The sequence below is a fragment of the Scyliorhinus torazame genome, chromosome 2 (assembly GCF_047496885.1).
Source record: "Scyliorhinus torazame isolate Kashiwa2021f chromosome 2, sScyTor2.1, whole genome shotgun sequence".
Taxonomy (NCBI): domain Eukaryota; kingdom Metazoa; phylum Chordata; class Chondrichthyes; order Carcharhiniformes; family Scyliorhinidae; genus Scyliorhinus; species Scyliorhinus torazame.
Genome location: NC_092708.1, coordinates 90,118,181 through 90,143,297, shown reverse-complemented (window position 1 = coordinate 90,143,297; position 25,117 = coordinate 90,118,181). Strand labels below are relative to the sequence as shown.

The 25,117-nt window shown below is 45.2% G+C and overlaps 1 protein-coding gene across 8 annotated transcripts in view; it reads left to right on the top strand.

Moving 5' to 3' along the window:
• The window catches only part of scn1laa (sodium channel, voltage-gated, type I-like, alpha), a 480,246-nt gene that overhangs the window by 207,779 nt on the left and 247,350 nt on the right, over positions 1–25,117 (top strand). For all 8 annotated transcript variants that reach the window (XM_072473978.1, XM_072473996.1, XM_072473987.1 and 5 more), the window contains exons 8-11: positions 9,136–9,199; positions 9,728–9,869; positions 17,702–17,908; positions 22,541–22,822. In XM_072473978.1, the coding sequence (XP_072330079.1) occupies positions 9,136–9,199; positions 9,728–9,869; positions 17,702–17,908; positions 22,541–22,822 (695 nt within the window). The remainder of the gene's footprint in view (positions 1–9,135; positions 9,200–9,727; positions 9,870–17,701; positions 17,909–22,540; positions 22,823–25,117) is intronic.

Here is a 25,117-nt window from a genome sequence, read left to right as displayed (position 1 = left end):
AATGCTTGGAATGCGACCTTGGAGCGTAACAGCCATCTACAGACGTTGAAAGATGCCCTCGTACGAACGGGATATGGCACTCGACTCATCGATCGACAGTTCCAACGCGCCACAGCGAAAAACCGCACCGACCTCCTCAGAAGACAAACATGGGACACAACCGACAGAATACCCTTCGTCGTCCAGTACTTCCCCGGAGCGGAGAAACTACGTCATCTTCTTCACAGCATTCAACACGTCATTGATGACGATGAACATCTTGCCAAGGTCATCCCCACACCCCCACTACTTGCCTTCAAACAACCGCGCAACCTCAAACGAACCATTGTTTGCAGAAAACTACCCAGTCTTCAGAACAGTGACCTCGACACCACACAACCCTGCCATGGCAATCTCTGCAAGACGTGCCAGATCATCGACATGGATACCACTATTACACGTGAGAACACCACCCACCAGGTACGTGGTACATACTCGTGCGACTCGGCCAACGTTGTCTACCTCATACGCTGCAGGAAAGGATGTCCCGAAGCGTGGTACATTGGCGAGACCATGCAGACGCTGCGACAACGAATGAACGGACATCGCGCAACAATCACCAGGCAGGAATGTTCCCTTCCAGTCGGGGAACACTTCAGCAGTCAAGGGCATTCAGCCTCTGATCTCCGGGTAAGCGTTCTCCAAGGCGGCCTTCAGGACGCGCGACAACGCAGAATCGCCGAGCAGAAACTTATAGCCAAGTTCCGCACACATGAGTGCGGCCTCAACCGGGACCTGGGATTCATGTCGCACTACATTCATCCCCCACCATCTGGCCTGCGAAATCCTACCAACTGTCCTGGCTTGATGCAATTCACACCTCTTTAACCTGGGGTCACCCCATCTCTGGATCTGTAAAGATTTAATCACCTGCTAATGGTCGCATTCCAAGCATTGTTTGGCATCTTTGAATTTGTCTATATATGTGTTTCTGGAACATACCTCTTCATTCACCTGAGGAAGGAGCAGCGCTCCGAAAGCTAGTGACATCGAAACAAACCTGTTGGACTTTAACCTGGTGTTGTAAGACTTCGTACTGTGCTCACCCCAGTCCAACGCCGACATCTCCACATCATGGCTACCATCGACACCGCAAACTGCTGGCTCAAAGTGGAGAGGATCTCCAGGAAGATTGCGCATATAGACACTGACATTAAGTTTCTACAAAGATGCAAGAAAGCAGACAAGATCCCGAAAGGGCTACAGATCACAAACCCACTCAAGTCGACCTACAACACAGACTACGCTGAGAGACTCTGCCGTCGCACCTCTCTCACACTCCTCAACCACCTCGTCCGCCAGCTCTACAGCAGATGACGCAACCTGGAAACCAAGATAGAGGCCATATTCTCAACTTGCGCTCAGGACGCAGCAGACCAGCTGCGGAACACCGCCAAACAGATGAGACAACAATACTATGCCACCTATATGCACACCAAGAACAGAAAGCTTGAGAAACTTGGCATCACCACCGGCAGCAACCAAGCCACCCCCGGTGCCACAGTAGAAAACAATACAGGGAAATCTATTGTCAACTTGTCAGACTACACCCTTCAACCAGACGAAATCGAAGTCCTCAGCAGAGGGCTCAATTTCTGCACCACCACCAAAATGGACCCCATCAGTCTCGCGGCAGACACAGAGGAATTCATCAGGCGAATGAGGCTCCGGGAATTCTTCCACAGAACCCAAGAGGCCAACAGCGAACCCAAGCAGACTACCAATGAACCGGAACAGCAGACCGAGAGATCTGCGGTGTGGCAACCGAAGAGGAAAGAGTCGAATTGGACCCCTCCGGAAGGCCGCTGCCTTAGACTCGACATGTATGCTCAAGCCGTCAGGAGTCGCGTCAATGCCAGATTCATCAGTCGCATTCACAAGACAGCCCCGAACGTCACCCAAGCACAACGCAATGCCATCCGCGCTCTCAAGACCAACCGCAGCATCGTCATCAAACCAGCAGACAAAAGAGGGGCTACTGTCGTACTGAACAGAACGGACTACTGCAAAGAAGTATACCGACAACTGAACAACCAAGAACACTACAGACAGTTACCCGCAGATCCGACCAAGGAACACATCCGCCAACTTAACAGACTGATCAAGACCTTGGATCCAGATCTTCAGAGCACCCTACGTGCTCTCATCCCACGTACTCCCCGCATTGGAGATCTCTACTGCCTCCCGAAAATACATAAGGCCAACACACCAGGCCGCCCTATCGTTTCAGGCAATGGGACCTTGTGTGAGAACCTTTCTGGCTACATCGAGGGCATCTTGAAACCCATCGTACAAGGTACGCCCAGCTTCTGTCGCGACACGACGGACTTCCTACAGAAACTCAGCACCCATGGACCAGTTGAACCAGGAACATTCCTCGTCACAATGGACGTCTCGGCACTCTACACCAGCATCCCCCATGACGACGGCATTGCTGCAACAGCCTCAGTACTCAACACCGACAACTGCCAATCTCCAGACGCAATTCTGCAACTCATCCGCTTCATTCTGGATCACAACGTCTTCACCTTCGACAACAAGTTCTTCATCCAGACGCACGGAACAGCCATGGGGACCAAATTCGCACCCCAATACGCCAACATCTTCATGCACAAGTTTGAACAGGACCTACTCACCGCACAGGACCTTCAACCGACGTTATACACCAGATACATCGATGACATTTTTTTCCTTTGGACCCACGGCGAAGAATCACTGAAACGACTACACGATGACATTAATAAGTTCCATCCAACCATCAGACTCACCATGGACTACTCTCCAAAATCAGTTGCATTCTTGGACACATTTGTCTCCATCAAGGACGGTCACCTCAGCACTTCGCTTTACCGCAAACCCACGGATAACCTCATGATGCTCCACTTCTCCAGCTTCCACCCTAAACACATTAAAGAAGCCATCCCCTATGGACAAGCGCTCCGTATACACAGGATCTGCTCAGACGAGGAGGAGCGTAACAGCCATCTACAGACGTTGAAAGATGCCCTCCTACGAACGGGATATGGCACTCGACTCATCGATCGACAGTTCCAACGCGCCACAGCGAAAAACCGCACCGACCTCCTCAGAAGACAAACATGGGCCACAACCGACAGAATACCCTTCGTCGTCCAGTACTTCCCCGGAGCGGAGAAACTACGTCATCTTCTTCACAGCCTTCAACACGTCATTGATGACGATGAACATCTTGCCAAGGTCATCCCCACACCCCCACTACTTGCCTTCAAACAACCGCGCAACCTCAAACGAACCATTGTTTGCAGCAAACTACCCAGTCTTCAGAACAGTGACCTCGACACCACACAACCCTGTCATGGCAATCTCTGCAAGACGTGCCAGATCATCGACATGCATACCACTATTACACGTGAGAACACCACCCACCAGGTACGTGGTACATACTCGTGCGACTCGGCCAACGTTGTCTACCTCATACGCTGCAGGAAAGGATGTCCCGAAGCGTGGTACATTGGCGAGACCATGCAGGCGCTGCGACAACGAATGAACGGACATCGCGCAACAATCACCAGGCAGGAATGTTCCCTTCCAGTCGGGGAACACTTCAGCAGTCAAGGGCATTCAGCCTCTGATCTCCGGGTAAGCGTTCTCCAAGGCGGCCTTCAGGACGCGCGACAACGCAGAATCGCCGAGCAGAAACTTATAGCCAAGTTCCGCACACGTGAGTGCGGCCTCAACCGGGACCTGGGATTCATGTCGCATTACATTCATTCCCCACCATCTGGCCTGCGAAATCCTACCAACTGTCCTGGCTTGATGCAATTCACACCTCTTTAACCTGGGGCCACCCCATCTCTGGATCTGTAAAGATTTAATCACCTGCTAATGGTCGCATTCCAAGCATTGTTTGGCATCTTTGAATTTGTCTATATATGTGTTTCTGGAACATACCTCTTCATTCACCTGAGGAAGGAGCAGTGCTCCGAAAGCTAGTGACATCGAAACAAACCTGTTGGACTTTAACCTGGTGTTGTAAGACTTCTTACTGTGCTCACCCCAGTCCAACGCCGGCATCTCCACATCATGTATGAAATTGTTATGCATATCATGTTTCAAGGCACGGTTATATCTGCTAAATATTCACATTTCCAAATGAAGGGGGTGGGTGGGGGGGGGGGGTGAGAAGCATTTGCATAGTAATGTATATAGTTAGATATACACGACCTCCGACTAGCAAATGGGGACAGAGATACAGAGATCCACCATGTGACTCCAGAGATCGGGCAGTTGGTAGTAAGTCGTACTAGAGGACAGTCGCATTAGAAGTAGCTCCAGGAGAATTCACTTATCATTACCGCTTGTATCATAGTTACTTTAGTTTTCTTACCACCTGTTCATTTTGTCAATAAACTATCTTACTAGTAAAGAACTAGATGTTCTGTGTGCATCTTTACCCCGGCCACTATACAGAACATAACAATGCTTTCCTAAAGCGCAGCACCCAGAACTGAACGCAATACTCTAGCTGAAACTGACTGATACAAATTCAACATAACATCATAATATCTTTTATCAGTGTCACAAGTAGGCTTACATTAACACTGCAATGAAGTTACTCTGGAAATCCTCTAGTTGCCACACTCTGGCACCTGTTCAAATACGGGAGGATTCAGAATGTCCAATTCACCTAAGAAGCATGTCTTTCGGGACTTGTGGGAAACTGGAGGGCCCGGATATAACTCATGCAGACACGGGGAGAATGCGCAGACTCCACACAGACAGTGACCCAAGTCGGGAATCGAACCCGAGACCCTGGCGCTGGGAAGCAACAGTGCTAACCACTGTGCTACCGTGCCACACTCTTCCTTGCTCTTGTATTTTATGCTCCCTCAACTTGTCCTGCCACCTTCACTGATTTACTGAGAACACGCACAAAAAAAATTCGAAAACAGCTTCTTCCCCGCGGTTACCAGACTCCTAAATGACCCTCTTATGGACTGATCTGATTAATATTACACTCCTGTCTGCTTCACCCGATAGCAATGTCTATGTATTTACATTGTGTACCGTGTGTTGCCCTATTACGTATTTTCTTTTCATGTACTAAATGATCTGTTTGAACTGCATGAAGAAAAATACTTTTCACTGTACCTCGGTACATGTGACAATAAACCAATCCAAATTGTACATATAAACCCAGGTCTCTCAGCTCCTGCACCTCTTGAAAGTTGTACCCTTTATTTTATATTGTCTCTCCATGTTCTTCCTTTCAAAATGAATTATTTCACATTTCTCCACATTGAACTTCATATGCTATACTGTCCGCACATTGCACTAACTTGTCTACCTCCCTTTGAAGTAGCAGCTATCCTCCTCAAAGTTCCCAATGCTTTCAAGTTTTGTAACCTCAATAAACTTTGAAATTGTGCCCTGCTGTTCCAAGGTCTAGTTCATTGATATATTTCGGGAAAAGCAAGGGTCCCAACACTAATCGCTGGGGAACTCCACTACAATCCAATATCAATTTGGGTAATTCCAGCAAAGATTACTGGATAGTAAGAGTGGGAGTTCAGCCCAATTTACCTCATGACACACTCGGGCAACATAGCTGAGAGTAGTTAACTAATTACAGACTGAAGATTGAAACTGGAATGTTCCAGTCTACTGAAACATGGTTAAAGGATGGTCACGACTGGGAGTTAAATATCCAAGGGTATCAAACTATTTGGAAGGACAGAGTGGATGGTAAGGGAGGTGGTGTAGCTCTGTTATTTAAGGATGACACCCTGGCAGTAATGAGGGATGACATCGGTGCTATCGAGAATAAGTTGAATCCATTTGGGTGAAAATCAGGAATAGTAAGGCAAAAAAGGTAGTCAAGAGGCCACCAAATAGTAACATTATGGTGGAGCGGGCAATAAACAAAGAAATAACTGATGCATGTACAAATGGTACAGCAGTTATCATGGGGGATTTAAATCTACATGTCGATTAGTTTAACCAGGTCAGTCAAGGCAGCCTTAAGGAGCAGTTTATAGGATGTATCCACGATAGTTTCCTGGAATAGTATGTAATGGAACCTACGAGGGAACAAGCGATCCTAGATCTGGTCCTGTGTAATGAGACAGGATTGATTAATGATCTCATAGTTCGGGATCCTCTTGGAAGGAGCGACCACAATATGGTGGAATTTAAAATACAGTTGGAGAATGACAAGGTAAAATCAAAGACTAGTGTTTTGTGCTTAAACAAAGGCGATTACAATGGGATGAGAGAAGAACTAGCTAAGGTAGACTGGGAGCAAAGACTTCATGGTGAAGCAGTTGAGGAACAGTGGAGAACCTTCCGAGCGATCTTTCACAGTGTTCAGAAAAGGTTCATACCGACAAAAAAGAAAGACGGTAGAAAGGGGAAAAATCGACCGTGGATATCTAAGGAGGTGAGGGAGAGTATCAAATTGAAGGAAAAAACATACAAAGTGGCAAAATTTAGTGGGAGACTAGAGGACTGGGAAGTCTTTAGGGGACAACAGAAAGCGACTAAAAAAGCCATAACGAAGAGTAAGGTAGACTATGAAAGTAAACTGGCTCAGAACATAAAAGCAGATCCTCTCAGAAGGAGTGATCACAGTATGGTGGAATTTAAAATACAGATGGAGGGTGAGAAGGAAAAATAAAACACTAGTGTTTTGTGCTTAAACAAAGGAGATTGCAATGGAATGAGAGAAGAGCTGTCTAAGGTAGACTTGGAGCAAAGACTTTATGATGAAACAGTTGAGGAACAGTGGAGAACCTTCCAAGTGATTTTTCACAGTGCTCAGCAAACGTTTATACCAACAAGAAGGAAGGACTGTAGAAAGAGTGAAAATCGACTGTGGATATCTAAGGAAATACGGGAGAGTAGCAAATTGAAGGAAAAAGCAGACAAAGTGGCAAAGATTAATTGGAAACTAGAGGATTGGGAAATGTTTAGGGGGCAACAGAAAGCTACAAAAAAAGCTATAGAGAAGAATAAGGTAGATTGAGAGTAAACTTGCTCAGAATATAAAAGCAGAGTAAAAGTTTCTACAAATATATAAAACAAAAAAGAGTGGCTAAGGTAAATATTGGTCCTTTAGAGGATGAGAAGGGAGATTTAATAATGGGAGATGAGGAAATGGCTGAGGAACTGAACAGGTTTTTTGGGTTGGTCTTCACAGGGGAAGACACAAATAACATGCCAGTGACTGATGGAAATAAGGCTATGACAGGTGAGGACCTTGAGACGATTGTTATCACTAAGGAGATAGTGATGGGCAAGCTAATGGGACTAAAGGTAGACACGTCTCCTGGCCCTGATGGAATGCATTCCAGAGTGCTATAAAAGATGGCTAGGGAAATTGCAAATGCACTTGCAATAATTTACCAAAATTCACTAGACTCTGGGGTGGTCCTGGTTGATTGAAAAATAGCAAATGTGACACCACTGTTTAAAAAAGGAGGTAGGCAGAAAACGGGTAATTATAGGCCACTTACCTTAACTTCGGTCGGCGGAAAGATGCTGGAATCTATCATCAAGGAAGAAATAGCGAGGCATCTGGATGGAAATTGTCCCATTGGGCAGACGCAGCATGGGTTCAAAAAGTGCAGGTCGTGCCTAACTAATTTAGTAGAATTTTTTGAGGACATTACCAGTACGGTAGACAACGGGAGACAATGGATGTGGTATATCTGGATTTCCAGAAATCTTTTGACAAGATGCCACACAAAAGGTTGCTGCATAAGATAAAGATGCATGGCGTTAAGGGTAAAGTAGTAGAATGGATAGCGGATTGGTTAATTAATAGAAAGCAAATAGTGAGGATTAATGGTTGTTTCTCTGGTTGGCAATCAGTAGTTAGTGGTGTCACTCTGGGATCAGTGTTGGGCCCACAGTTGTTCACAATTTACATAGATAATTTGGAGTTGGGGACCAAGTGCAATGTGTCCAAGTTTGCAGACGACACAAAGATGAGTGGTAAAGCAGAAAGTGCAGGAAGTCAGCAGAGGGATTTGGAAAGTTTAAGTGAATGGGCTCGGTTCTGGCAAATGGAATACAATGTTGACAAATGTGAGGTTATCCATCTTGGTAGGAATAACAGCAAAAGGGATTATTATCTAAATGATTAAATATTAAAACATGCTGCTGTGCAGAGGGACCTGGGTGTCCTAGTGCATGAGTTGTAAAACGTTGGCTTTCAGGTGCAACAGGTGATTAAGAAGGCGAATGGAGGTTTGTCCTTCATTGCTAGAGGGATGGAGTTTAAGACTAGGGAGGTTATGCTGCAACTATATAAGTTGTTAGTGAGGCCACACTTGGTGTATTGTGTTCAGTTTTGGCCTCCTTACCTGAGAAAGGACGTACTGGCGCTGGAGGGTATGCAGAGGAGATTCACTAGGTTAATCCCAGAGTTGAAGGGGTTGGATTACGAGGAGAGGTTGAGTAGATTGGGACTGTACTCCCAATTTAGAAGAATGCGGGGGGATCTTATAGAAACATATAAAATTATGCAGGGAATAGATAGGATAGATACGGGGAGGTTGTTTCCACTGGCAGGTGAGAGCAGAATTAGGGGGCATAGCCTCAAAATAAGGGGAAGTAGATTTAGGACTGAGCTCAGGAGGAACCCAAAGGGTTGTGAATCTATGGAATTCCCTGCCCAGTGAAGCAATTGACGCTCATTCATTGAATGTTTTCAAGATAAAGATAGATAGTTTTTTGAAGAATAAAGGAATAAAAGGGTATGGTGTTCGGGCGGGAAAGTGGAGCTGAGTCCACAAAAGATCAGCCATGATCGCGTTGAATGGCAGAGCAGGCTCGAGGGGCCAGATGGCCTACTCCTGCTCCTAGTTCTTATGTGGTACAGTTACTGACTCGATAAGCTTACTAAGTTATCAGGCAAGATGTACATCACCACTTATAATGGTGATGTCTAAGGAAGTTCAATTTTTAATTCACTGCGACATAAATGTTGCAATATACAATTGATTATATTCATGAAATTTATTAAATTGAAAGTGAAACGCATGTCCTAGGTTTTGTAGGCAGATGCATTTTTAGGAGACTACCAAATAACCTTTGCTGCCATTTAATCAACAGAAAATCACTATTTCTTGGAAGAAGCCAAAGATGCACTACTTTGTGGTAATGGCTCAGATGCTGGGTAAGTTATTGTATTTAATCATTGTGCGTTTTGCTTGTTTTAGATTAGAATGCAAAAGTCAATTGTTATATTTGCAAATATTTATCGGAGAATAATGTATAATCCATTGGCTAGAGGTTTGCAATAACACTGAATTTAATGGATTCAAATGATGTCTTAGAATGAGAGCTTGCAAAAATCATCCAAATTCATTAATTGTATTATTTTTGGCAAATTTGAGTTTGCATTTAAGGTGCATTATTGTGTACAATAGTTATATTGTTTTGGCATTAATGGGTAGCTGTGTTGTGATAACATCAACAATAGCTCTGTGATTTTACATCCACCATGAAGATCTTCTACGATGTACGAGTTCTTGAGGAATGTCATGATGCACTAGCTTTTGTGACTAAAGATTCAGGCATATCACTTCATATGATAGGCAAACCAATGTATTTTTGTTGACATGCTGCTGTAACTAATATAACAAATTTAAAAGCTATTCAAATTTTAATTGTGCTATATATTATTTCATATTTTATTTTTTAGTCAGTGTCCTGAGGGATATATGTGTCTGAAAGCTGGAAGGAACCCGAATTATGGTTATACCAGCTTTGACACATTTAGTTGGGCATTCTTATCATTATTTCGGCTGATGACTCAGGACTTTTGGGAAAACCTTTACCAGCAGGTAAGCAGGATGTATCATGTATCGATGCAGTAGAATATTTACAATGCTACTCCGTAGTATAATGCGCAGATTTAATTTCTATAATTTATTTGCTATAATTAGAACAACATAATAGAATAAAAGCCTGCTATTGGCGGGCTACCACTAGAAACAACATGAGTTGTCCTTTCAGCCTCACACGACACATTTGTGGACCAAATGCACGACCAATCCAAGTATTTTCAACTAAATGTCTAGATAAGAAATAAATGCTTCTACAAGATGTGAAATAATCCAACAGTAACGTATTTAAGTATCCAATGTGCTTTCAATAACCTTGTAGAAAGTTAACCTGTTTAAAGTTGACCCTTTTAACATCAGTCAGTTAATGGGGATCTGCATTCTGGTTTAGCATTGTAAGATTCATTTGTGAGTCATTTCCCATCAGCCTGATGCAGAATTGCATGACCCGCTTAGTTCCATTTTGGAGCATCCGCTCCTGCTCCCTGACCCTTTCTCTTGCTGCTGACTCTCTGACTGACGGCTTCTCCCATTCGTGCTGTTGACCTTCCAACGTGTGGCTCCTGCTGCTCTATGACTCACGTTTTTGCCAATCCTTCCTCATGTCGAACATCCCGCTCCCTGACTCTCCCGCTCACTGCTTCCCTTACCTGAGCCAACCAGCCTTCCAGTTCAATGAAGGTTGTACCTCTGTCTGCTGCCCACATTTCCATAACTCCTTACTGCAATTGTGTCCCCAGGGTCCTAGAGTCGCTGCAGCTACTTTTATCCAGGTTCACATTTTGAAATATGCTAGTCTTATGCAAACCATCCTCCTTCTTTCAATGCTCAAGGCTTAGAACACCATGGAGTTATTTTTTTTTAAGTGACTTGAGTTGAAGACTTAAGTCGAAGCTGCTCCTTCTGATTCTCCTCCATCATCTCTCACTCACAGCTCAGGTTCAGGAGATGGAAGCGTTGAGTGGGAGCATTAGAAAAAATTCAATTATAACAGCCTGGCAGCTTGGCACTTCTGCATCATCAGAACCCACACTTCCACAACCCCATAACTCCGGTCTGCATATGGATCTGGAATTCATGAACAAGTTCAGGAGCGGGAAGCAGCCAGTGGGATGGTAAGAGATTGGGAGTTTCAGTGAGAAGGTGAGACCGGAAGTGGCAGAGGGTGCAAGTTTCAGTATCAGCTGTAAAAGGGTGGGTTAGAGAGCGGCAGAGACCACAAATTGGAGGGTGAACGAGAGGAAGGGCCCGCAGTGACCAGGAGGGTCAAAGAGTATGATGTGTGGCGAGCAGGAGGTTCAGGAAGCAGGGTCGCAGCAAGTGAGAGATAAAGTTACCATAGTTTATATCTTTTTGCATTAATTTTATTTTAAAAGTTATTTTGTTTACCAATGTAGGAATTTAGCAAAGTAAGGTATTTCAACTTACAGGGTATAATGTTTGAATAGCACAGATCTTCTGAGGAATGGCAATTATCATTGGATTTCCCTTGATTCAATGCTTCTCCACATTTCTTGCGGGTCTTCACGCCTGGCTTGTACAGAAATGCAGAGGGCAGCGTCCGCCAGTGAGCTCTGTCGCAGCAGAGTCGAGGGGAAGACACGACATGCTCCCTTTTTATGGCGGGTGAATTGATAGGTGGATGAGATTGCAGCTGGGTTTGGTAATAGGTTGGTGATGTGGCAGGTGTTAATGGGGTCGGGGGGGCAGGTGGTGGTTGGGGGAGGGGAGTCAAGTGGGGAGGTAGTCGATGGGTCACTGTAAATTCCGTTCTGGAATTACACAGGAGTTAGACGTTTTTATGTCTAACACTACCTAGGTGACTATCATAGATTATCATAGAATTTACAGTGCAGAAGGAGGCCATTCGGCCCATCAAGTCTGCACCGGCTCTTGGAAAGAGCACCCTACCCAAGGGCAACACTTCAACCCTATCCCAGTAACCCCACCCAACACTAAGGGCAATTTTGGACACTAAGGGCAATTTATCATGGCCAATCCACCTAATCTGCACATCTTTGGACTGTGGGAGGAAACCGGAGCACCCGGAGGAAACCCACGCACACACTGGGAGGATGTGCAGACTCTGCACAGACACTGACCCAAGCCAGAATCGAACCTGGGACCCTGGAGCTGTGAAGCAATTGTGCTATCCACAATGCTACCGTGCTGCCCTACGGACTATTCCGCTTTGTTGACCGAGACCCTGCTCGCTCGACTTAGACAAACACAAAAAACACACAAACTGTCTGCTGAAACTCTATTTTATTTGGGTATTACAATCTTCAATATCAATCAGGTAGAATATGATTCAGACTCACAGCTGATCTCTAGGTATTGCCTGCTCTCATGAAGGAGGCTGGCCAGGGTATGATTGCTCGTTTTGGATGTCTTCTTGTTTCTGAGCTCCAAGCTCAGGACTCCTTTCCCTCGATGGTTGCTCTTAGGTGGTCGCTGCCGATGTGCTATGATGTTCCTTCTTTTATCCAGGTCCTGCTAGTGCTGAGCCATGATACACATGCACACCTGGCCTGAGTTCTATTGTCTCATCAAGATTACACTCATTAATAGAGATAAACGGAATACTCCTGTTTTAGCCAGGGTGATTTAATCAAGTTACATTGTCTTCTGAAATACTCATGTCTGACCAACTATTAGCCAATTATCTAGTCTGATGGCCTCTTCGTTTATCGTTCTTCCTGCTGCACAGTTGATCTCTACTGTCTTAAAGTTAGTTACATATTCATAGCATGGTCTTTTTTTTCTAATTAAGAGGCAATTTAATGTGGCCAATCCACCTACCCTGTATATCTTTTGGGTTGTGGGGTTGAGACCCACGCAGACATGAGTGAATGTGCAAACCCAACACTGACAATGACCTGGGGCCAGGATCGAACCCGGGTCCTCGGTGCCATGAGGCAACAGTGCTAACCACTGTGCCACATAGCGTGATCTTTCGTCCTTTTGTGTTAACGTATTGAATACTGTAATTGGGTAATCATAAAGTTCCATTCAGCAATAATGAGCTTCTGTGCTGACTTGAATGGTCTGGCAAACAGCCAGTATCAGTTCTGGCCAGGCCCTTTTCGGCAGTTTCTGTTTTCGACCTAAATATCTTTTTCCCTCTTGTCAGTTTGTCCTTTATACCACAGGTAAGTAAATCAGAACTGTTCAATGTCTACTAAATGTAGTTCAGAGTTGCAAGCATTTGCACAAGGTCCTGGGAGGTAGGAGAATTGCCCACCAGAAGTTGAAACTTCCCATGCAATTCCCATCTAGTTCAGCGTGTCAGGACTTCTGCAGGGACTTCTTCTCCGGGTGTACTTCCGTTTTTGACGATACAGTGACTGGAATATTTGGGGCTTGTTTTCTGATGAAAAGGATTTAAAAGCATGTACCTGCAGTCTTTAGATATGTTTTAATTGGAAAATCTGATTTGCTTAAAATGGTTTCACCTTGAGTCACAATTTCAGAAGTGCAACTACAACTTTAAATAAGGACTTGCTGTGGAATAGTCAATGGATAGTTATGAAATAATAATGGGAATATTGGTCTCTGCCTTGACTGTTCATTGGGTGCAAAATGCACTTTGCTAGGGTCCAATTATAGGGGATTCAATATCCCCTGAAAATGAGCTGACGACCTGGCCATTCATGTGAAGCAGCCGTTAGACTTCCTGAAAATGTTCATCAGATCAACTACCAGGACTGCATTTGGCAAATGGCACTCAAATTCCCATTGTCTATTGTTGCTAACTTTTGGTTGGCTCTTAAATGTTGCCCATTGTATGTTTACTTGATTTGCTCTGTTTCTATAACCTTTGCTCTAGAGTCGCCAGGTATCTTTATGATACCGCCACGAGGTTCAAGTTCAAGTACTGATCAATAACTCAACGTACCAATTAGTAAGATTCAAGTCAAAACACATTTATTATACACAGTAAATCACTACTCATGCATAAACTCTACTTTCTAGATTATTCTCTATCACTAAAAGGCCTATACTTAGCTTCGGAATTGGCCCACCAGGTCAGGGGAACAAATGGCCTTTCGTTCGATCTGAGTCTGCAGGATTCAAAAGCTGGTATGGAGTGGTAGCTAGGAGCGCCTATCTCGTAGCGTGCGTTGACTGGAGACTTAATTGGTTGATGCGGCAGCTTAGACAGTTCACTCTCAAGGGTTGATTCGAGTTGCTGAGTGACCCTGCCAAGAAGGACGATTTGAACTTGGGGACTCTATTTTATAGTCCCCACGGGCTTCCCGCCCTTCGGGGCGGACCCCGTACCTGGTTCCAAGTGATTGGACTGCATTCCGATCACTGGGATCGATTTCTCCAATACTGGAGCGGTTCCCTGATCGCTGGGCGGTCCCTAAGTGTCCGTTGGCCTTCCTTTGCCTTGGCTCCTGCTGACACCGAGGAGTATTGCTTGGCCTTATTCACCATGGGCAGCACGGTAGCATTGTGGATAGCACAATTGCTTCACAGCTCCAGGGTCCCAGGTTCGATTCCGGCTTGGGTCACTGTCTGTGCGGAGTCTGCGCATTCTCCCCGTGTGTGTGTGGGTTTCGTCCGGGTGCTCCGGTTTCCTCCCACAGTCCAAAGATGTGCATGTTAGGTGGATTGGCCATGATAAATTGCCCTTAGTGTCCAAAATTGCCCTTAGTGTTGGGTGGGGTTACTGGGTTATGGGAATAGGGTGGAGGTGTTGACCTTGGGTAGGGTGCTCTTTCCAAGAGCCGATGCAGTCTCGATGGGCCGAATAGCCTCCTTCTGCACTGTTAATTCTATGATCTATGATCTTAAGTGTTTCAATTGTGCCTGGGAATCGCTCATTACTATGCAGATGGCTGCTGGTTTCAGTGCTGTCTGGTTTTTGCAAGTTCCAATACACAGGATTTCTGCACTTGCTCGTTTTTGCCTGTGTTGGCTGAATTTCCCTTTAGTCTTTGCATTTTTGTGTGTCAAAAATGTTACTTATTGTTCCCAGGGATTGCTCATCAGTATGCAGATAGCTGTTACTTTGTTATGCTGATGGTCGCTGGTATCGTTGTTGTCTGGTTTTTGCAGAGGTAAATACGCAGCAAACCTGCAGCTGCTGGTTTTTGTCTTGTTGGCTGACTTTCCCATCAGCCTTTGCCGTTCGCCATTTTAAATCGGGAGTTGGCCACTTTAGGTGGCTACACTTTCCCCTCTGCTCAGCAACTACTTTCCCCTCTGCTCAGCAACTACTTTCCCCTCTACTCAACAACTACTTTCCCCTCCGTTCAGCATCTACTTTCACCTCCGCTCGGCATCTACTTTCCCCTCTGCTCAGCAGCCACTTTTCCCTCTGCTCAGCAGCCACTTTTCCCTCTGCTCAGCAACTACTTTCCCCTCCGCACAGCAACTACTTTCCCCTCCGTACAGCAACTACTTTCCCCTCCGCACAGCAACTACGTTCCCCTCCGTTCAGCAACTACATTCCCCTCCGCTCTGCATCTACTTTCCCCTCCGCTCAGCATCTACCTTCCCCTCCGCTCAGCATCTACATTCCCCTCCACTCAGCAGCTACTTTCCCCTCCTCTCAGCAGCTGCTTTCCCCTCCACTCAGCATCTCTTTTCCCCTCCATTCAGCATCTATTTTCACCCGTCGTTTTGCATCCACTTTTCCCTCCGTTCAACATCTACTTTACCTCCGCTAGCATCTACTTTCCCCTCTGCTCAGCAACTACTTTTCCCTCTGCTCAGCAGCCACTTTTCCCTCTGCTCAGCAACTACTTTCCCCTCCGCACAGCAACTACTTTCCCCTCCGCACAGCAACTACTTTCCCCTCCGCACAGCAATTACTTTCCCCTCCGTTCAGCAACTACATTCCCCTCGCTCAGCATCTACTTTCCCCTCCGCTCAGCATCTACCTTCCCCTCCGCTCAGCATCTACATTCCCCTCCACTCAGCAGCTACTTTCCCCTCCTCTCAGCAGCTGCTTTCCCCTCCACTCAGCATCTCTTTTCCCCTCCATTCAGCATCTATTTTCACCCGTCGTTTTGCATCCACTTTTCCCTCCGTTCAACATCTACTTTACCTCCGCTAGCATCTACTTTCCCCTCTGCTCAGCAACTACTTTTCCCTCTGCTCAGCAGCCACTTTTCCCTCTGCTCAGCAACTACTTTCCCCTCCGCACAGCAACTACTTTCCCCTCCGCACAGCAACTACTTTCCCCTCCGCACAGCAATTACTTTCCCCTCCGTTCAGCAACTACATTCCCCTCGCTCAGCATCTACTTTCCCCTCCGCTCAGCATCTACCTTCCCCTCCGCTCAGCATCTACATTCCCCTCCACTCAGCAGCTACTTTCCCCTCCTCTCAGCAGCTGCTTTCCCCTCCACTCAGCATCTCTTTTCCCCTCCATTCAGCATCTATTTTCACCCGTCGTTTTGCATCCACTTTTCCCTCCGTTCAACATCTACTTTACATCCGCTAGCATCTACTTTCCCCTCTGCTCAGCAACTACTTTTCCCTCCATTCAGCATCTATTTTCCCCTCCGTTCAGCATCTACGTTTCCCTCCACTCAGAATCTACTTTCCCCTCCACTCAGCATCAACTTTCCCCTCCGCTCAGCATCAACTTTCCCCTCCGCTCAGCATCTACTTTCCCCTCCGCTCAGCAGCTACTTTCCCCTCCGCTCAGCAACTACTTTCTACTCGGCTCATCAACTGGTTTCCTCTCCGCTCAGCATCTACTTTCCCCTCCGCTCAGCATCTACTTTCTACTCGGCTCAGCAACTGCTTTCCTCTCCACTCAGCATCTACTTTCCTTAGCTCAGCATCTAATTTCACCTCCGCTCAGCAGCTACTTTCCCCCTAGCTCAGTAGCCACTTCGCATGTTCGACAGCCTCTTTGACACTTCCCCACACCCTGGAAACTCCCTCCCTTCCCAACATATTCATCATTACTGTCCGCCATATTTCCCAGCCTCAGGCTGAAGAAAGCTTTTCCTCCAATCAGAAACTGTTTTTTCGAACATCTGCTGATTAGCTCACATGTGATCCTAGCAACAGCAAATGTGCTGAACTTTGATTGGAAGAGGAATTATTTGAAGAATCTTCAAATTAAAACTTGCTGGCATTTTGAACATGGGTCGATAGGTCAGATGGAGAAGCCTGGCAGGCCAGGTGGTGGCTTGCGGGCCGCGCGTTGAACAAGCATGCTCTATACCATTGCTGCGGACATTACCTATTCCCACCCACTCACTCTATGTGTGTCCTTCCCTGACCTCGGACTTAGCTGCGGGTCCCCTCAGAGAACGTTATGTGCCACCTTATCTGGTATACTCAATATTTTATTAGATTGTTAGCAATTAATCAGACTTGGTGACTGTAATTTGTAATAAAATCTCGAAAAAGACCCGTAAAAGAATTGAACCAATCAAATTGTTTAAAATGTTTTTTCATACCCTTTTGCAAATTTTTTTTGCCACTTGCAGAAAGTGACATAGTTAAAACATATCTATTAAAATATTTGTCTCCAAATACCATCATTAACATTCTTACCCCAAAGTTCCCACGTTCTGGAAAAGTTTGGTTTTGACATTTATATTCTTCTGACACTATCATTGTGTCAGAAATATCATTTAAATGTGTTGAAATATTTGAGAATTGATTATTACAGTTAAAAAGTTATTAATTATTGAATGTTATATTGATAATTACTTATAAAGCTGATTTTCCTCTGTTTTTGTATCATTTACCTTGCACCCTTCTTAATTCTAGTTTTGTGATTAATAAATATATCGAATTTGTCAAAGTGGCTCACCTAAGAAAAACAAGGGAGAACCTAACATTTTGTTTTATCAGACCCTGAGAGCTGCTGGCAAAACATATATGATATTTTTTGTGCTGGTCATCTTCCTGGGATCTTTCTATTTGGTCAATTTGATTCTGGCTGTTGTTGCCATGGCCTATGACGAGCAAAACCAGGCTACATTAGAGGAAGCTGTGGAGAAAGAGGCAGAATTTCAGCTGATGCTTGAACAGCTTAAAAAACATCAAGAAGAAGCTCAGGTAGAATCTTCATAATTGCAATTCCATAACACGTACTAAAATTGCCAAATTGCATTATGATAACAATTATAGTAATCTGTATCTAACTCTCTTGTGGCTTTGATGGTTGAATAGCTAACAATAATATTTTTTAAATTAACATATGTTCAAAACCATTACAATCACTAATTGTGGGTCTCTCTCAGTCTATTTAATAAACATTGTACGTTCAGCATACATTTTTTTTAACTCCACACAAAAATCTGGCAATTTCTCCTCTCAACGAAGACTTGGAAACATAAAACATAGAACATAGAACTGTTCAGCACAGTACAGGCCCATCGGCCCACGATGTGCCGAAGTAGTCTGAAACTAAGATCAAATCAACCTACCCCCCAATCATTCTCGTGCACTCCATATGCCTATCCAATAACCGCTTGAAAGTTCCTGAAGTGTCCGACCCCACTACCATAGCTAGGATTGCGTTCCACGCCCCACCACTCTCTGAGTAAAGAACCTACCTCTGACATCACTCCTATGTCTTCCACCATGAACCTTATAGTTATGCCCCCTTGTAACAACTACATCCACCCGAGGAAAAGGTTGCTGAACGTTCATTCTATCTATCCCTCTCATCATCTTATACACCTCAATTAAGTCACCTCTCACCCTCCTTCGCTCCAATGAGTAAAGCATTTGCAAGTCGCAATGGAGTATGAGTGCAAAGGCTGGTTAGTTAGAAGGCTCACCTGAGCTCTCAGAGACAACAGACCAGCTCCCAACATCATTTAAAGACCCTTAAACCTTATCCCTCATCCCTCCATCCCCTATGTTGTCCTACATGTCTCCTCAGATTCCCCATGTTAACTCCACGCCCCCACATATCTTCCACTCAGCCAGTATCAATTATGTGAAATGCACAGAAGTAATGCAAAGCAATGGGGATTATTTTAAATACAGTTGGAAAAAGACGAAACCTGAGACAATTAAGAAAACCCATTTAACTCGCGCCATTCATACTGCAAAACAAAACTTTACCATTGCGGGAAACAAATGTTAAAACTTTAAGTGGCTATTAAGTTGTGTAAACAAACAACCATGCACTCTAAAATCACATCAAAGGCAGAGAATGTTTACAAACTCGTAAAACTGCCAGTCATTCCCCTGAACAACTGTCTCAACAGACCCAGAGCGGTTGGAACTCAGCCAAGCATTCACAATGGTCACAGCTATCAGTAGGCTAAAATCCACACTCCAAAGGCTGAAGGAGCAGGAGGTGTCCTCTGCATCTCAAAGCAGACTCCCAGTCAATCAATAAAGATGAGTGAGTGCTTGGACATTATTTTTTAACTTTTCAAAAGCAGTCAGAACTGGCTGTACATTTAAATCCCATTGTCAAACAAACAGGGGTGGTTTTCCAACACATTTTGCCATGTTTTGAAAGCATTATGGTATGTTTAAGGGAAAACTAGTACTTTAATGCATGCCAACATGTCCACAGTGGTGATTTATGCAAGGATCAAGTTAGCTTTGCAGGACAAAGCCCTGTGATGAATCAATGTATTAAAATACACCTACATTACAATACAGAATCTAATAAGTGACATTTGAAGGTGTGGAAATATTTTACACTTACCTTTCACAATGTTGCAAACACTTCAGCAGACTTCCCCCAGTGGTCACAAACTCTCCAAGAAGGAGCATGTTTTAGGGCTTCAAAGATTTGCACCTGCAGACAAAAACAGGGTGAAAAGAAAGAAACTTTTCCTGTGGTCCACCGCATTGGAATCCTGATCTCAGAAGAAGTGAGTCTGTGATTTGCAACCAAGGTCTTCACGATCTGCGAGAAAGCCACACAGAAATTATGGAGGATTGATCTGGCAGAGGAAATTTGTTTTTCCAGCAAAAAAAACATGGGCCGTGTTTCTCCGTCCTGCCGCACCCGTTTTCTGGTGCAGCGCACTGCCGCCAGCAACGGGATCCTCCGCCCCAGCAGCCGGCCAATGCGATTTTCCACTGTGGCAACTCTCACACCGTCGGGAAACCCGTGGGTGTGAGTGCGCTGCCGGCGAAGCGGAGGATCCCGCTGACAGAGAATCCCACCCATGGTGTTTTGAAATTTGATTCACACTTCCAATCGGAGATGGAAATTTAGTCCACGACCACTTTTGTACTCATGCAAGGAGTTTAAACCTGTTTTAGTCAGACAGCAGGAATGCTTGAAAAATGACTCAACTCAGTTTTCAGCCATCCTTAGGACACCAGAAGTTGGTTGCTGAAATTTTGCCATGTTGTGGCTGTTATGTGTTCATTTCTACCCCAATACATCGCGTTCTTTTTATTGGAAAATCCATAACCTCCATGCTTGAAATTTCCCTGCCCTATTACAGTTGAGTAGCTCAACAACCACCTCTTGATCATCTCCATGCCTTTCAAAATGGAAATAAAACTCCAATTTCATCAGATTGTTCCGATAAGACATTCAAAGAACAAAGAAATGTACAGCACAGGAACAGGCCCTTCAGCCCTCCAAGCCCGTGCCGACCATGCTGCCCGACTAAACTGCAATCTTTTACACTTCCTGGGTCCGTATCCCTCTATTCCCATCATATTCATGTATTTGTCAAGATGCCCCTTAAATGTCACTATCGTCCCTGCTTCCACCACCTCCTCCGGTAGCGAGTTCCAGGCACCCACTACCCTCTGTGTAAAAAAACTTGCCTCGTACATCTACTCTAAACCTTGCCCCTCTCATCTTAAACCTATGCCCCCTAGTAATTGACCCCTCTACCCTGGCGAAAAGCCTCTGACTATCCACTCTGTCCATGCCCCTCATAATTTTGTAGACCTCTATCAGGTCGCCCCTCAACCTCCGTCGTTCCAGTGAGAACAAACCGAGTTTATTCAAATGCTTCTCATAGCTAATGCCCTCCATACCAGGCAACATTCTGGTAAATCTCTTCTGCACCCTCTCTAAAGCCTCCACATCCTTCTGGTAGTGTGGCGACCAGAATTGAACACTATACTCCACGTGTGGCCTAACTAGGGTTCTATACAGCTGCAACATGACTTGCCAATTCTTATACTCAATGCCCCGGCCAATGAAGGCAAGCATGCCGTATGCCTTCTTGACTACCTTCTCCACCTGTGTTGCCCCTTTCAGTGACCTGTGGACCTGTACACCTAGATCTCTCTGACTTTCAATACTCTTGAGGGTTCTACCATTCACTGTATATTCCCTACCTGCATTAGACCTTCCAAAATGCATTACCTCACATTTGTCCGGATTAAACTCCATCTGCCATCTCTCTTCCCAAGTCTCCAAACAATCTAAATCCTGCTGTATCCTCTGACAGTCCTCATCGCTATCCGCAATTCCACTAATCTTTGTGTCGTCTGCAAACTGACTAATCAGACCAGTTATATTTTCCTCCAAATCATTTGTATATACTACAAACAGCAAAGGTCCCAGCACTGATCCCTGTGGAACACCACTGGTCACAGCCCTCCAATTAGAAAAGCATCCTTCCATTGCTACTCTCTGCCTTCTATGACCTAGCCAGTTCTGTATCCACCATGCCAGCTCACCCCTGATCCTGTGTGACTTCACCTTTTGTACTAGTCTACCATGAGGGACCTTGTCAAAGGCCTTACTGAAGTCCATATAGACAACATCCACTGCCCTACCTGCATCAATCATCTTTGTGACCTCCTCGAAAAACTCTATCAAGTTAGTGAGACACGACCTCCCTTTCACAAAACCATGCTGCCTCTCACTAATACGTCCATTTGTTTCCAAATTGGAGTAGATCCTGTCTCGAAGAATTCTCTCCAGTAATTTCCCTACCACTGACGTAAGGCTCACCGGCCTGTAGTTCCCTGGATTATCCTTGCTACCCTTCTTAAACAGAGGAACAACATTGGCTATTCTCCAGTCCTCCGGGACATCACCTGAAGACAGTGAGGATCCAAAGATTTCTGTCAAGGCCTCAGCAATTTCCTCTCCATCCTCCTTCAGTATTCTGGGGTAGATCCCATCAGGCCCTGGGGACTTATCTACCTTAATATTTTTTAAGACACCCAACACCTCGTCTTTTTGGATCTCAATGTGACCCAGGCTATCTACACCCCCTTCTCCAGACTCAACATCTACCAATTCCTTCTCTTTGGTGAATACTGATGCAAAGTATTCATTTAGTACCTCGCCCATTTCCTCTGGCTCCACAGATAGATTCCCTTGCCTATCCATCAGTGGGCCAACCCTTTCCCTGGCTACCCTCTTGCTTTTTATGTACGTGTAAAAAGCCTTGGGATTTTCCTTAACCCTATTTGCCAATGACGTTTCGTGACCCCTTCTAGCCCTCCTGACTCCTTGCTGAAGTTCCTTCCTACTTTCCTTATATTCCACACAGGTTTCATCTTGAACTTGCTTTCCATACATTTTAGTAGAGGTATTAATCTATCTTCTCCCTGATTCTTCTAATTAAGATACACTGATTGATTAGAAATAATTCAAATTTAGATCAATCTGATTGATTACTTTTTAATATGCCAATTTCCTGCGGCATATTATTAACTTTTTCAGTTTGTGTCTTTGCAATATTGGAAGAAAATTGGATCTCAAAATGTTGCGATGTTCTTTCCATTGGACAGGCTGCTGCAGCTGAGGCAGGGGATGGAAGTGGACGAATTGGACTTTGTGAAATGTCGCAGAGTTCCTCGGATACATCAAAGCTCAGTTCAAAGAGTGCCAAGGAGAGAAGGAACAGAAGGAAGAAAAGGAAACAAACCGAGCAAGAAGCCGAGGAAAAGGATAATGATGAAAAGATTCACAAATCGGAATCAGAGGATAATGGAAGAAGAGGGAATGGTTTTCGATTTTCCATTGATCGTAACTGTCTTTCTTATGAAAAGAGAAATTCCTCCCCACATCAGGTAAGAGAAATGAGTTCCAGAAATTATTTATGTCATTATCAATGATACTTCTCCCATATTTCAATAAGAAAGGTGATTACCTAAACTTCTGGCAGCCACTAGTCTGCAAATTATTTCAGTGACTTAAGTAGGGCAAATAGATTATGTTTTGAGGGGGCAGGGGGAGACTTTGGGGAATAGTGATTATATTATCATGAGGCTAACAGTAGTTATATAAAAGGATAAGGAAAAGTCAAATGTTATGAAACCAACCAGAGGAGAGTGGCCGAGGTGCGTTAAAATTAAAACTGGGAGATAAAACAGTAAATGAGCAATGTGAAACCTCCAAAGACTAGGTAGTTCTGATAACTGACAACGTGCATTTCCATAAGGAGAAAAGGAAGAAATATGAAGCTAGAGCTTCCTGGATTACTAAAGATATAAGGCTGGATTTTCATCTCTGTCGGGAATCACGAGGTGGGCTCTTTCCCAACATTGTGATCTGACATCTTACCCAACAGTACATACCGAAGCTATTTTCGTGTGGGGTGGCACGAGCTTCATCCAGAATGAAGCGGATGAGTTGCAGAATTGTCCTGTGCGGTGAGTAGGTCCTGTTCAAACTTGTGCATGAAGATGTTGGCGTATTGGGGTGCGAATTTGGTCCCCATGGCTGTTCCGTGCGTCTGGATGAAGAACTTGTTGTCGAAGGTGAAGACGTTGTGATCAATTCTGCAACTCATCCGCTTCATTCTGGATCACAACGTCTTCACCTTCGACAACAAGTTCTTCATCCAGGCACACGGAACAGCCATGGGGACCAAATTCGCACCCCAATACACCAACATCTTCATGCACAAGTTTGAACAGGACCTACTCACCGCACAGGACCTTCAACCGATGTTATACACCAGATACATCGATGACATTTTTTTCCTTTGGACCCACGGCGAAGAATCACTGAAACGACTACACGATGACATTAATAAGTTCCATCCAACCATCAGACTCACCATGGACTACTCTCCAAAATCAGTTGCATTCTTGGACACACTTGTCTCCATCAAGGACGGTCACCTCAGCACTTCGCTTTACCGCAAACCCACGGATAACCTCATGATGCTCCACTTCTCCAGCTTCCACCCTAAACACATTAAAGAAGCCATCCCCTATGGACAAGCGCTCCGTATACACAGGATCTGCTCAGACGAGGGGGAGCGTAACAGACATCTACAGACGTTGAAAGATGCCCTCCTACGAACGGGATATGGCACTCGACTCATCGATCGAAGTTCCAACGCGCCACAGCGAAAAACCGGACCGACCTCCTCAGAAGACAAACATGGGACACATCCGACAGAATACCCTTCGCCGTCCAGTACTTCCCCGGAGCGGAGAAACTACGTCATCTTCTTCACCGCCTTCAACACGTCATTGATGACGATGAACATCTTGCCAAGGTCATCCCCACACCCCCACTACTTGCCTTCAAACAACCGCGCAACCTCAAACGAACCATTGTTTGCAGCAAACTACCCAGTCTTCAGAACAGTGACCTCGACACCACACAACCCTGTCATGGCAATCTCTGCAAGACGTGCCAGATCATCGACATGGATACCACTATTACAAGTGAGAACACCACCCACCAGGTACGCGGTACATACTCGTGCGACTCGGCCAACGTTGTCTACCTCATACGCTGCAGGAAAGGATGTCCCGAAGTATGGTACATTGGCGAGACCATGCAGACGCTGCGACAACGAATGAACGGACATCGCGCAACAATCACCAGGCAGGAATGTTCCCTTCCAGTCAGGGAACACTTCAGCAGTCAAGGGCATTCAGCCTCTGATCTCCGGGTAAGCGTTCTCCAAGGCGGCCTTCAGGACCCGCGACAACGCAGAATCGCCGAGCAGAAACTTATCGCCAAGTTCCGCACACATGAGTGCGGCCTCAACCGGGACCTGGGATTCATGTCGCATTACATTCATCCCCCACCGTCTGGCCTGCGAAATCCTACCAACTGTCCTGGCTTGGTACAATTCACACCTCTTTAACCTGGGGTTACCCCATATCTGGATCTGTAAAGATTTAATCACCTGCTAATGCTCGCATTCCAAGCATTGTTTGGCGTCTTTGAATTTGTCTATATATGTGTTTCTGGAACAGACCTCTTCATTCACCTGAGGAAGGAGCAGCGCTCCGAAAGCTAGTGATATCGAAACAAACCTGTTGGACTTTAACCTGGTGTTGTAAGACTTCGTACAGTACAAATGAAGGCATGAAAATATGGCCCATAGTGATTAAAATGAA